Below are 13,576 nucleotides of genomic sequence, written 5' to 3'. Positions count from 1 at the left end.
TCGGAGAGAAACACCCACTCTGTTTTGCAGGGCCCCAGTCGGTGGGGTCTGCCGCAATCCGGCGGGATGCCAGCTGACCCGGGCACTGGCGGCAGCCTTCTCTGAGGAATTATTCTCAGAATAACCCCAGGGCAGAACCATTCTGGACAGTCAACCCGATGCGTTTCCGAGGGGCTCCCCACCTCTACGACGAGCGTGGACGACTTTATCTTTTGTAGCACGGGGACCATCTGCACACTTGCGCCCAGCGGTCGGGCCGCTGCCTCCAAGCGCTCACCTTTCTTCCGGAACAGGGCGCTCGGCCGGTGCGGCAGGAGGAGCCGGCAGCCCGTGGGACGGGAGTCCAGGACATCGTCACACACCAGGGCCTCTGGGTAGAGGGTGCAGGTGAAGTACGAGGCAGCGCTGTCCCTTGTCTCCGCCAGCTGGCAGAAAGAGGGCTCCCGGACGCAGCCTACAGGCGAGAGGGCACGGGGGTTAGGGCCTGGGGGCCCGCAGGACATGACAGCTACCTCCGAGGGGCCTTCTGAGAAGCCAGGCCTCCCAGGGGCTCTTCCTGGGCAGGGCGGAGGCTGGGACAGCCGAGGCCGTCCAGGCTGGAGGGCCCGAGAGAACCCCTGGGGTTCTGAGAGCAGGGAGTCCACGGGCTCTGCGGAAAGGCCGAGTCTCACAGGGAGAGGGGTGGGCGGTGCAGGGGGAGAGAGGGTGCAACTCCGCCGGCTCTCCCCGGGACCACCTCGGGGACAGTCCGGACCTTCCGACCAGAGGCCACAGGACTGCGAAACCACCGTGAGCTGGGTGGGTGCCCTCCCGGTTCCCACTCCCGAGCTGGGCCTTGCCACGGGCAGGCGTGAGCTCTCTGACCGGGGTAGTTCCCCTGGGTTAACCACCAGGCCCAGAACGTAGGTTCTGTCTGGTGGGTAAAGGGTGGGTGAATGGATGGGGGGGTGGGTGGGCGGATGAATGGATGGGTGGGTGGGTGGAGGGATGGGTGGGTGGGTGGATGCATCATCGGCGCTGGGTGCAGAGTAGAAATTCACTACAGTATCAGCCTCCTGAAGGCATGGGTTATGTCCTTTGTTCATGTCACCCGTGGTCCTAACACTGAGGTGACCTGGGACTTATGCCCTTGACTTTGATCCTAAACGAGGCCCGTGGCGCCCGACCAGACTTGGATGAGGTGTTAGGACACTCACGAGACAGACACCACCGGTCTGCCTGCTGCGGTGAAAACAGGCGTTTGGAGAGGTAGAGCTGCTGGCTGGGCAGGGGTCTGTCCCCACCGACGGCGACCTGGCTAAGCTCCACAGGCTCGAAGAGCTGCGCTGCCGAGTCTGAAACAGAAAGGAGGAGTCGGTCGCCGCTCTGGTCCTCACCTCCACAATCAATCGGTGGCTCACTCTCTCTCCCCCCCCACCCCCCCCAGTCAATAGAGCTGGGAGCCTGGACGGGCAAGGAAAGTTCAGAAGGCCCCAGGAAGTCCTAGCAGTCAAGCAGTCGCAGAACTCTCTGAATCCTGGTTTGGAAGAAACCATGGGAGCCGTCTGGTCCAACTTTTCGCCCGAGCAGGACTTTTTCCCATGCTACTTCTGGCCACCAAAGCTGCAGACCCTGGTGACCCCAGCTCGTCACCTCATGGCTGCGGCCATTGCCCGAGTCTGCCTGCAGGTATGCCTTCCTCCTCGCCCACCTGGCCCTCCTGCGCTTCAGGGACCAGGCAGCCCTGTCCCGCTCTGACGGTCTGTGGCTCTACAAATAGGTTCTCCGTGCCTGGGGGCGGAGGGATACTTGTGCACCCCAGAGGGACCTACACTGGGGGGGCACGAAGCAGGTCGTGGAGACGAGCGGGGGCCCAGTTAAACATCCCTGCAGTCCCCAAAGCAGGGGGGTGGTGAGGGGGTTAAAATATTTACGAGATCTGCCAAGGCCAGAAGTCTAGTGCTGGCCGACACCCCAGGGACCAAGTGGCCACGCGCCCCTCCAGGCCGCCCCAGCCCTGCGGTCACTGCATCTCACGTGGCTGTACAGCGGCCTGTGGAGTGAGGAAGGAAAATCGAGGCAGCAGGCCCGTGGCCCCCCGAAGTTCCTCCAACCACACTCTGCCCTCGGAGCCTGTGCATAGCCGTCCCCCTACCTGGGGCCCCTCCTCCCAGGTGCCCCCCGGAAACGTCCGGCAGATCCTTCCCGGCCCCTTGGAGAAGCCTTTCCTGACTCCCGCGGGTCACTTAGCATCCCTCCTCCCCTGCACCCTCCCTTCACCTGTCCCATCTCAGCCCTCGTCACCATGTGCGTGGTGGCCGGCACGTGGGACCCCTCCTCGTCTGTGGAAGCCCCCCGGGGCACAGCGATGTGCTCTGGAAGGGTCTGGAGGGCACGGCGCCAACACTGAGCTACCCGGTGTCCCTGGTCCACACGCCGTTGCAGGAAGAATCCGCTCTCTCCTAATTCTCTCAGACTTGGCACCCACCCCCTTGCAGGCAAGCAGGATGATCTCGTTACCTGCTCTGCCTGCCCTCACTCAGCCTGGCCACAGCGCCCCTGAGCGGGGAGGGGCGCACTCCTCGCTGGCCGTGAGTCTGAGGGAGCAGGTGAGCGAGCCCGCGGCCCATCACCACGGAGCCGGTCCAAGGGCTTTTTCTGCTGCTGGGCCTCATCGCTTTACGACCGGGAACGCAATCAGCTGAGAAGGGAAAACGAGCCGAGCTTTGTCTACACAAGCAGAATCCCTCCCAGGTCTGGGGTGGGAGGCGGCAGCTCCCCTTTGGTGGGGGGAGGGTGGGAAGGGGATCCTTCCTCTTGGAATCCTGGGGCAGCTTTGTCGATAGCAGCCCTGATGCAGCCCTGGCGTGGTGTACAGGGTGGATTTGACAGCATTCCCACGGACGCTGCCACAGGTCGCCTGTCCACCCTCATCGGCACCCCTGAGGCTGAGCATGGCAGACACCCCCGGGCGGCAGGAGTGTGGGGGCTGTGCGGGGCCAGGGCGAAGGGGGGGCACGCCCTGAGGGAGGGGGAGGCTTGTCTCAGCTCCTAGGACTTCAGGGTAGCAGGTGGAAGTCTGAAGCCAGTGTTACCAGGGCTTTTTCTGTTTTTCTCCACAGAAGCTGAAACTCTGAATGTTTACATAAAGATCTCCCAATTTAAAAATACTGGCGTAGTCTAAAGAAAAACAGCCAGCCCTGCAAATGAAACGAAACCCTTCTGCGCTGTCGGTTCAGGGGTCCCCGGGACCCGGCTCCCAAGCCCACTCTGCCCGTGCCGGGAGCAGCGGGCGCCGCAGCAGAACCGGGGCTTCGGCGGCAGCCACACGCGGTGTGCGTCCTGGTGCTGCTGCCTGGCTGGCGCCGGACTGGCCTCAGCGGGGCACCCCGGGGCACACACTCCCCAAAGCCTCACGTTCCTCACGTGCAACGTGGGAACAACAGTGCCGACGGGCAGAGTTGCCGTGACACTGGCGAGATGATGCCTATAAAGCACCAAAGGGCCCCCAGGCGGAGCGGGATCGAACCCCGCTCTCCTGACCTGAGAGCCCACACTCTACACCAGACACAACCCTCAGTCCCACCACGCCACGGACGCAGCGTGAAGCCACAAAAGCCAAGCAACTGCGATGGGATGAGCCCGTCTGGGGTGGTTTCCGTGCGTTATCTCATCTGATCTGCACGAAAGGCCCGGAAAAGGGAAGATACTGCTGTCTGGGGGCACATGGTAAGTACCAGCCAAGGCTCCAGGTGTTCTGGCCGGAATGTAACCTGTAACAGCAGGAGGGGAGAGCACGGTACACTCTACACGTGAGGAATCGAGGCCCTCTGCGGGTGAGCGAAGCACCCGTGGCCTCGCACCTCGTCTGTCTGCGGGGCAGTGGGGCGTCTGGCCCACGAGTCCTGCGTTCTCCCCAGGCTGGCAGACCGGCCTGCCTGCCCTGCCTTCCCTCATCTCTTCTCTTCCTCCTCTTCCTCCTCCTCTTCCTCTCCCTCCCTCCCTCTCTCTCTCTCTCTCTCTCTCTCTGAGTTTTGGCTCTGCCTAAGGAGTAACGATGGTAGATGCTGGAGAAAGAGAAGTCTCAGGCACCACGTACATTCTGCCCCTGTTGTTGCCCGCATTTGTACTTTCCACCGCAGAGAACCGCTGCCTCTTAGCTCTGGCTGGCGCAGCTCAGTGGATTGAGCGCGGGCTGCAAACCAAAGTGTTGCAGGTTCGATTCCCAGTCAGGGCACATGCCTGGGTTTCTCTCTCTCTCTCTCTTTCTCCCTCCCTTCCCTCTCTAAAAATAAATAAATAAATAATAAAATCTTTTTAAAAAAGAAAACAACAATTAAAATTTTAAAAAAACACTCCCTCTCCTGGCTGGCATAGCTCAGTGGATTGAGCGTGGGCTGAGAACCAAAGTGTCCCAGGTTCGATTCCCAGCCAGGGTACATGCCTGGGTTGCAGGCCATAATCCCCAGCAACCGCACATTGATGTTTCTCTCTCTCTCTCCATCTCTCTCCCTTCCCTCTCTAAAAGTAAATAAATAAAATATTAAAAAAAAAAAAAAAAAGCACTCCCTCTCAAGAGGCTCTCCTGGACAGCTCACTACGCAACAACTCCACGGGGCTCACATTCTGCTCACATTCCCCAGGGCTTACCTGGGTGAGGCCACTGACCTCAGTCGGGTGAACCTTGCCATTTAATGAATGTTGCTGGCTTTGACCTTATGGTTGTTTTCCTCCCGGGAGCGGGGGTGACTCTGGGATGATTTCGCCTTACCTTCTGTGCCAGCTGCCCCTCGGAGGAGCTGTCCATACTCAGGGTTATATAACTGCCCGTGTCACTGGGTCACAAGCCGCAGGATGGGGCTATGTAATGGGTCCGTTCATCAATTCGACCCTTTGCATCACCACCCAGTCTCCACAGCTACGCACCCAAGTTCACACAAAGGGTCTGGGGTTGGTACCTGTTTCCACTGGCGATGTTGACCTTGGCTCCATGTCCCTTTTACATCCCATAGACTCGGGCCGGGACCCCATGTCAGAATCTAGGAGGAGAAAGAGAACTGTTGTTTCACTGTTGGGGAGGAAAAGGGGGTCAGCGAATGGCACTGGCCGTGGGAAAAGTCCCCCTGGTCTGCGCTAGGTGCCCAGGACAAGATCTGGGACAGATCTCGGGACACCATCTGCACTCTCTGGCCTCTTGTGGACCGTCAACCATCCTCTCCGTATCAGAACTACTATTGTCCTTGGTATTGAACTTAGTAATACCTGCAACCCCCTTTAAAGTTAAGGAACTACGGTTCCATAAATATCAGTCTTTACAACGCCCTGTGAAGGTAAGGGGCAAGGCTTCCAAATTACTCTGGAAAAAACCGAGACTCAGAGAGGCAAAGGAACTCATCCCAGACGTGCCAGGGATAAGCAGACAAGACATCCAGGTTGGGAACCGGAGGCAGGGTGAGCTGATGAGGGGAGGGGGGCACTAGACAGGTCGGAAGGGGTGCTTCTGTTTAGGGCGGGAAGTATGCTGGGTATCCTGGGCAATCTCTCAATTAATCACCGGCCAGTGCATCGTTTACCAGAACTTCCTGATAACTGGGAAGCACTGGACTTGGGCACAGTGCCTGGGCCCCACCCCCGGACCGCCCGCGGGCATTTCACTCAACACTCCGGGTCTCGTTTTCCTCGGCTGAACAGTGAACAAAAATGTCACCCCCTCTGTGTACTGACGTTATCAGTAGGACTAAGGGAGAAAAGCAGCATATGATCTCATCATCTCATTTTAAAATAAAAGTCATGATGGGCACGTTCTTCTTTCTTTTTCTTGCCCTCCCCTTTCTTCCCCTTCTTCTTCCTCTTCTTCCTTCGGCCCCCCACCATGCCCCCCACAACCACCACCTACCGTAGTCAGCATGTGTTGGGTGCTGGGCACAGTTCTAAGCCCTCTGCCCGCATGCCTTGCCAATGCTCACGCAGCTCTACGAGGTGAGTCCTGTTCTTACTGCGGTATTGCCCATGGGGGGTCGAAGCTTAGAGGGGCTAATTGGTGTGCTCGAGGGCACGCGGGCGCTAAGCAATGGAACCAGAGTTCACACCCAGGCTCGCCACATCCATTCCCTGTGCTCCTTACACCACTCCACGAGCACAGAAAGAGGTCACCGGTTCTCTCTCTTAGGGGACTGGAGACTGGTGAGGAGGGACCACGGGAAAAGGGAGGAAGTGACTCGGGAGCCAGGGACATGTTCCTCGCGCCTCTCACCCAGCACCTGGGTCCGTGACGTGGAACGGTCCCCTCCTCGCCTGCTCCCTCCTGAGACTGGGAGCCGTACAGGTCCAGGCTGCGCCTTACCCATCCCTGCCATCCCACAGTCCTCAGACCCACCCCAAATGCCTGCCCCCGTCCCTGGCTCTGAGCAGGCATGTGGTCAATGCATCTGAAGTAGCAGGAGCCCATGTACCACCCACCTGGGGGCTTGTCCCTTCACCCTGACCTCGGGGAGAGAGGCGCCTGTGGCCAGGCCCCCTGGGAGAAACGCCCCCTGCAGCTGGCCTTGGCCTCGGCCTCAGAGCCCCCTTCCTGGGAACAAGGTCAGCCTGGGGTCAGAGAACTGGACCACACAGGAGCCCGGGCTCCCTTCTTCCATCCTTCCTTGGTTCCCACACTTTTCATTTTTCTTTCAGACTCTGGTATCTCATCTGATGAGAGCTGGGGCCCTTCTACTGCACACAGAGCGTGAGCTTGGAGAGAGAGTCTACCGTTTCCTCTCCGGGGGCCCGAGTGCCCGGTGAGCGAGGGTCGGGGCCAGGCAGGCCCGTGCCATCACCTCACCCCCCACACCCCACCCCCCCACCACAGAGCTCACCTTTCCAGAGGTACACCTGCTGGAAGCTGGTCCAGGAGTCCGGAGCCCCTTCCAGGGTCGAAAGACCTGCCAAGGAGGATGTTCGTGGCTATGACCTTGAGTGGGCTTGCTCTCACAGGGACCCAGTGGCCACACCGCCTCGGTTCCCCCACACTGCCCTCTCCTGGGTGCACCCCTAGCAGCCTCCCAGAGCTCCCTCCCAGCAACCTGGCACAAAACCAGAGCCGCCAGAGCCCTGGTGTCCAGCTCAGGGCACCAAAGAGACTGTCGTGGTGAGGGGTCATGGACCCGTGACAGAGAGAATCACTTAAGGAACCAGTCACTGGCTTAAAAAGAACAGAACACCTAGGAAATCTGAGAACTCTCTTAATATTCTGTCTCTTAAGTCCCCGAGACTCTTGCCTCCTTGGCCAACGGGGACGGTAATTGTGAGGAAGGGACCAACGTCCGGAGACTGTTCTCTACAATATTTGACACGCACCCTATTATTACCGGTAGCTGCCACTATTTAGTTTATTCCTGATATCATGACGTTTTCTTTTCCGCCAAACGACACCTCCCTGGACACCACCCTGTGGTGGTGAGACTGGACCCACCGCACCGTTTCCTGATGTGCGGGTTCCCCCCTTGTCTCTGTTCAGCCCCGGGGTGCCGCCCGCTCCCCCTGTGGTCCCAAAGGCGCAGGACAGAGCTCAGAGGCACAGACTCTGGAGGCCAACCACCCCCACACGGCGGGAGACAGCTGGCTCACAGCTTGAGACAATAAAAATGATCTCATCTGACCTTTAAGTATTAGTAAGAGCTGCGGATTACAGTAGCCAGTGATGATCAGGGACCTTAGCCAGGGACCCAACACCGTAATAAGTACCTTCCACGTATGGTCTGATTTCAACCTCACTGGTCGGCGTTGAATGTCCAGGTGGAGACCAAAATGCCGGAATTCAAACCCCATCTCTCTGGCTCCGTATCCCACACTCTAATCCCCACACTCGGGAGAGGATGACCTGCTATTTTAGACTTCCATCCGTCTCCAGTGGCAAACACCCTGAAAGGTCCTTGTGTTTAGAGAGGCGTGCAAGGGAGACTGGGGAGGTTCAGTGGGACACTGGACTACGTGGGAGGCTCGGGTATTAAAGTGACGAGTCCCCACCACCAGGAGGGCCGGGGTCCAGGAGTGAGCCCCAGATACTGAGCCGTGCTTCCGCTCAGCTCTGCCTCTGAAATGGAAGTGAACGGTGACGCCGGAACTCCTCGGGCTGCCGGACACTGAGGCCGTCTCCCGAACCGGCCCACTCGGAATCCTCTCCCGGCCTCCTGCAGGCTGTGGGGGTCAGCTGCAAAAGCGTGGGGAGCGAAAACCTACGGTGTCGGGGGGACGTGCACTTGGACCTCTGGAGTGAGAGGACCCCCTCTGCACCCCACAGAGGAGACCCACCACACACTCCCGTGACACCAGCACAGAGTGGGCCGTCTGCGCAGGTGGTGTCCGGTGTCCACTGTGAACTTGTGATAACATCTGTTTATCATGAAGGCCAGGCTAGGAGACCTCGAACCTCATCATAAGGGAAATTAAAGAATTTTAAAAATATGTTTTTATACCCCAGTCTATTTGGAACAACTCTTACAAAACATTATAGATAAAGTTTTGGGGGGAAGCATATAAAAAAATAAAACTCCAGGCCATGCATTATGGTTCTTAGCCTGTAAAGGTTGGAGAAGTGACATCTTATCTCTAGGGCACTGTATTGCTCTCAAACCTGAGACTGAGCCCAGCAACCACTCTGAGACATAGTCGATCTTGGGGTAAATGGGCTGAGCATCAGATGACGGACTTCCAATAAGTATTCATTCAGATGCCCATTCCTGGCCCTGCCCACGCGCAGTGACCCTTCAGGGAGTTCCAAGAGGAGGGGCCACACCACCTAGCAGTCCCCACTTCTGATGCGGGTGAGTCTCTGAGCCTTTCACGTGGTCCTAAGGTTCTTGTCTTCATCTGGTAAGAATGACCCACTTTACGTGGAGCGGAAAGAGAACTCACTCGTGCCCTCCACTGCCCAGAGAAAAGCAGGTGCCCCACGCAGAAGCACGCAGGGGTCAGGACGTGCTCTGGCCGAGAATGCACTGCAGTGTGTTGGGAACCAGCCCTGGTCATGCACTTCTGGTCCATCTCACGACAGTGGAGCCCCGCGTCTCCCAGCCTGGTGAGCCTCCACCTCGTCCTTGGTTTCGGCTCACTTTGATGCAGTTCAGTCCCCGGAGTTCAGTTAAACTCCGCATATGAACGCTAGCACCTCGGTACAGACGGAGATCGCCTGACCAGCGTCCACAGAGACTGCTGAGTCCTGAGATGCATCTTTGTGAGTCCCCACCAGGAAGTTCTAACCCCGCCCCCGATGGTTCTAATTATCAACACGATTGCCTAGAACCCTTGTCCCCTTTCACCCAGCTGGCCTCTGCGCATTGCTGGAGCGCACCGCCCTCAGGAAGGCGCCGGAAGCCCCTGGCTGGGCTCCGTGCACAGCACCAACCGAACCCCTGTCTTCAAGCTCCCGCTTGATGATGCCCCTCCAGCTCCCTGAATGCGCCAGAGCTTCCCGAGGTTGGGGACTGGGTCTCACTCCCTTCCACGTCACCCGCAGCCGGCATAAGCCCTGCGGAGCGCTGGCCGTCACCGCGCACGTGAAGGCGAGGAGGAATGAGTGAGGAAAACAAAGCCACAGGCTTCACGCAGAGCCCATCAAGTGAAGCGGAGCCCCTCATCCGCCCAAGGACAGCCGCGGGCCACCAAATCAGGTTTCCCGGTGCAGACTTCGGACCCTTCTTCGCTCCACCCCCACACTCCGCTGCTCCAGTGTGGCTGGTCCTGGGGAGGCACACGGAACCCAGGCGAACGTCACCCTTACTTGTCCCTGTGAAACGGTGTTCTAAGGTAGACTGTCGGGGCTGTCCGGGTGTCTGTCGCATTCCTTCCACGACCGCTGGGTTAAATCGTCCCCGATACACACACAGGCCTCCGGACTGACGCATCTCCCGCCCTCTGTGATCAAGGCTGCAGGCGTGCGTCCACATTCAGGGTGCTGGGGGCTCGGCGCGGGGCCGGGTTCTCGAGGGTGGACGGGTGCTGTGTGGCCCTGACTTCCTTCAGGACACTTCGGCACAGGTCTCGAGCTGTACCGGGTGGGCTGTTGGCATGCGCAGACTGGGAGTGGGCAGGACTCCACACTGGGCTACCCAGGGTTCAAGGCCACCTTGCACAGGCCACCTTCCCCTCTGCGCCACTTCCCCCACGTCTCCACTCGTATTTCTTGCCTTTCCTAAACAAGCTGTGCTTCCGGAAGCTTGTCCTGAGCTCTGCTTACTGCTGAGCACACGGAAACCCACCACCAATGAAAGCTATTGTCCAGAGCTGATAGGGACTCAGCAGTCATTGAGTCCAGGGTCATCTGGCAACAAGGGGCATTGTGGATGCGTTGTAAGTTCCTCCACCAAGCTCCCAGCACCCTGAGATCATGACAGTCAGCGATGCAACACAGACTCCTGTGACGGGGACACCGGCCACCAGGCTGGGCCCCACCATTGCTCAGTAACCAGAAGCCTTTGCGACTCGGGATAAACCTGGAGTGGCTCCACCTAGGCCTGGTTTTCCCCTTGAACGTTAAGTCCCTGTGGGCGTCAGGGGACATTGAACCTGCCTGTTTTTCATTCATTTACACTTCAAGACATTGTCAGAAACGAGACACGTGAAATGAGAAATGAAAGCTCTCAGTCCCAGAGCCCTCTAAGCCTTTTTCCTTAGAAGCGGGACGGTCGATCCAGCCAACACCGAGTCGTTGAACGCATGCAGAGAGGCTCCCCTGGAAGCTGCATGGATGCCTCTCGGGCCAACCTAGGCACACAGCTCAGACCAGGAGGGGTGAGCGGGCCCCGAGCTGCCCTCCTCCCTGCGGCTGCTCACGCAGCTCCCGGCTCGTCCCTGCGGCCACACCTGGCCCAGCTCTACTGCCCCGTTCGTCCCTTCCTCCCACCTCCCACCTGGGACATCACTCATGTCCTCGGGCTGCCCGGTACCCCCACGGCAGGATGCCCTTGTTGCAGTCTTGACCACGCCCCCATGTGCACACTCACACACAGGACAGGAAGTAACCCCCAAACTCCAGAAGCCCTCCGGGGGTCGGCGCCTCCTGGGGAGGCCAGACGCGGGCACGTCCTCCCCATCTCGGGCACGCACCAAACACATGCGCCGTGTCAGGCGATCCACGGCGGATTTACTGCCTGCGACTGTGCCGTACGTCTTCCGTCAAGGGCCTGTCTTCGCCCCGGGCTGCCTCTCGGAGGAACGGATACCACCTGTTCAGGATCCGCCGCGAAAATGAGCTGCCTGACCTTGCGCGTCCCCAGAAGAAACCAAGTGCCGTGGGACGCACTCGCCCGTACTCTGGGTTCTTCGTGCCAGGTTTTGTGCGCGACGGTGCAAATCCAAACACTAACAAGACGAGGTCCAGGTACAAAATACAACAAAAACACCAACGGGTTTTTACAAAGGTGATGTTGGACACTCTGTGAGTCCTTCACGTATGTCACAGGCCAGTGCCCGGACAGAGACGCAGCTAAGAACGTCACCTGGGAGCCAGACCGCCTGCTGCCAGACCCCAGCCCGTCTACTGACAAGCTCGGGGACCTTGGGGGACCTCCCTCCCGTGTGCCTCGTTTCTTCAGCTGTAAATCAGGGACAGTGGCAATCACAGCACGTCCTCCAAGCGCTGTGCTGGGGATCTGGGAGTTGAGAAAGGAGAGCCCTGAGGGCGGTGCCTGGCTCACGGTGAACAGGATGTGAGAGCTGCTGTCCTTATTGCTATGTCGTCATCATCATCGTCTCCCTGCATCGTCGCACGACGCTGTGAGATGCGGACTGCCACTGCCCCATTTTTATGGGCGAGCAATGGAGCCCCATGAACCGCTCAAGGTCAAGGTTGCATGCTGGTGTCCAAAGCTAGTGCTCCAGAGCCCAGGCAGGCGCCCTGCTGGGCTGGTGAGGGACACAGACAGGCCAGGCCCAACCTCACCGCACTGGCCACTGCCCTCCCCGACACAGTGACGTGCGGAGCAGGCGGGAAGCTGACTCTGCCACCCACTGGAGAATGTGCTCACACTGAAGAAGGACGAGAGGCCGGGACGAGAGCGGGGCCAGGCCGCCCCAAGCCCCGTCCGGACCAGCCATCGGCCCCCAGGTACGCAGGTGAGCCAGGCCGAGGTCAGCAGCGCCGCCCGGCTGAGGCGCCTCCCTCCGGCCAACCGGCGGCCTGGAGAGCCCCCTCGGTGCCCCTGTGCGATGCTGCTGAGACGCCGTGGGCGTGTTCCCGCAGCGTCCGCGGCACGGCTTCTCTGTGCAAGTACAAACTGCTCAGGGCGTGGGGGGTGCTCCCAGGAGAGCAGCAGACCACCCTGCTGGAGAGAAAAACCGCTCTGAAGGGCCACGGGCAGAAGGCGGGGACTTACTCGTGAACTCCTGGCCTCCCAGACGCAACGTCACCTGGCGGCTCCCCTGGTCGTATGTCACACCAGGACATGTGGCATTCGCCCTGGCCTCGGAGGGGTCCCTCCAGTCTTTGATGTTGCAAAGCAGGACGTCGGGGGAGCTCAGCAGCCCACAGATGATGGGACCTGCAGGGTCACGAGAGGGAGGGGCGGTTGATGTGATGGGAACAAGCAGAGTGCCGGCAGAGACTGACCTCAGTGCCCCTGTAGGCTGGGGACAGGAGACACCTTCTTGGGAGTGGACAGGGACCCTGGGGCTCGGGAGCCTGGTTTTAAACTGGGTTGTTCTTCCCCAAGAGTTAGTTGTGCTGCTGTCTCGCTGGCAAATTCCCAAAGGAAGGGCAGCCGCCACGCCTGCTGACCCTTCTCTCCCTCATCAGAGCCCTCCTTCAGGGGCCGCAGTGACGACCGTGTCTCGTGTGCCACCGGGCGTGTTTCTGCCGGGGCCTGCTGTCCCCGTTTCCCACCCCCACCCGACAGCGATCTTCCCGAGCCGTCAAGGAGCCAAATGGCAGCTTCTCCCTCTCTCTCCCTCCCCCCACACCCTGCCTCACACAGATACACGGAGGAAATCATCCTCAAAGGGACTCAGAAAGGAGTATTTAGATTCACAGTCAGGAACTATCCCAAACGCAGAGCTGTGTGCACCATTAGCACAAGCTCCCCTGGTGGGGAGCGAGCTCCTTGTCCCTGGAGGCATCCAAGCAGGGCCCGTGCGCCCACCTGCCTCAGACGTATACAGAGAATCCACAACAAGGGGAAGCACTGGACCATTTTCTCTTGAATGTGTCTTCTCATTTTGCATTTTCAAAACCCGCCCTAAGAGGATGACTTTGTCTGGTACCAGGACGACCGTCCCCCGGTCTGGCTGAATCTCAGAGCGACTTCAGCTACATCTCGGCTGTGTGCCAGTTGCTACGTACGTGCTTTAAACGTACTAACCCCCTTAATCCTCACTGACGCTATTATTTCCATTTTTCCTGATGGAAGAACTGTGTCTCGTGTTAAGTTCATGGCCCAAATTTACATAGACCTAGAAATTAAATAATGTCTACATCTATTCAGATGCATCATCTTCTTAGGTGATTCAGTGGTCCAGATTCTCCTAGAGAAAAACACCTACCACCCCACAAGCCCTAGCCCCTTCCTCTCCTGGTCTACGTCCAGGTCCAGACGCAGCCTCAAACCCGGCTCGCGCCAAAATG

At 58.9% G+C, this 13,576-nt stretch overlaps 1 protein-coding gene across 1 annotated transcript in view; it reads right to left on the bottom strand.

Moving 5' to 3' along the window:
* The window catches only part of TG (thyroglobulin), a 200,618-nt gene that overhangs the window by 131,366 nt on the left and 55,676 nt on the right, over positions 1-13,576 (bottom strand). The window contains exons 27-31 of the mRNA XM_045861238.1: positions 12,333-12,497; positions 6,837-6,902; positions 4,938-5,018; positions 1,197-1,334; positions 278-454 (exon numbers count right to left, since the gene is read on the bottom strand). Coding sequence (XP_045717194.1) covers positions 278-454; positions 1,197-1,334; positions 4,938-5,018; positions 6,837-6,902; positions 12,333-12,497 — 627 coding nt within the window. The remainder of the gene's footprint in view (positions 1-277; positions 455-1,196; positions 1,335-4,937; positions 5,019-6,836; positions 6,903-12,332; positions 12,498-13,576) is intronic.

The sequence above is a fragment of the Phyllostomus hastatus genome, unplaced genomic scaffold, assembly GCF_019186645.2.
Source record: "Phyllostomus hastatus isolate PE091 unplaced genomic scaffold, TTU_PhHast_1.1 phas_scaffold_21, whole genome shotgun sequence".
In the NCBI taxonomy this organism is placed as follows: Eukaryota; Metazoa; Chordata; class Mammalia; order Chiroptera; family Phyllostomidae; genus Phyllostomus; species Phyllostomus hastatus.
The sequence above is the reverse complement of the archived record's forward strand: the minus strand, read 5'-3'. Positions and strand labels throughout refer to the sequence as shown.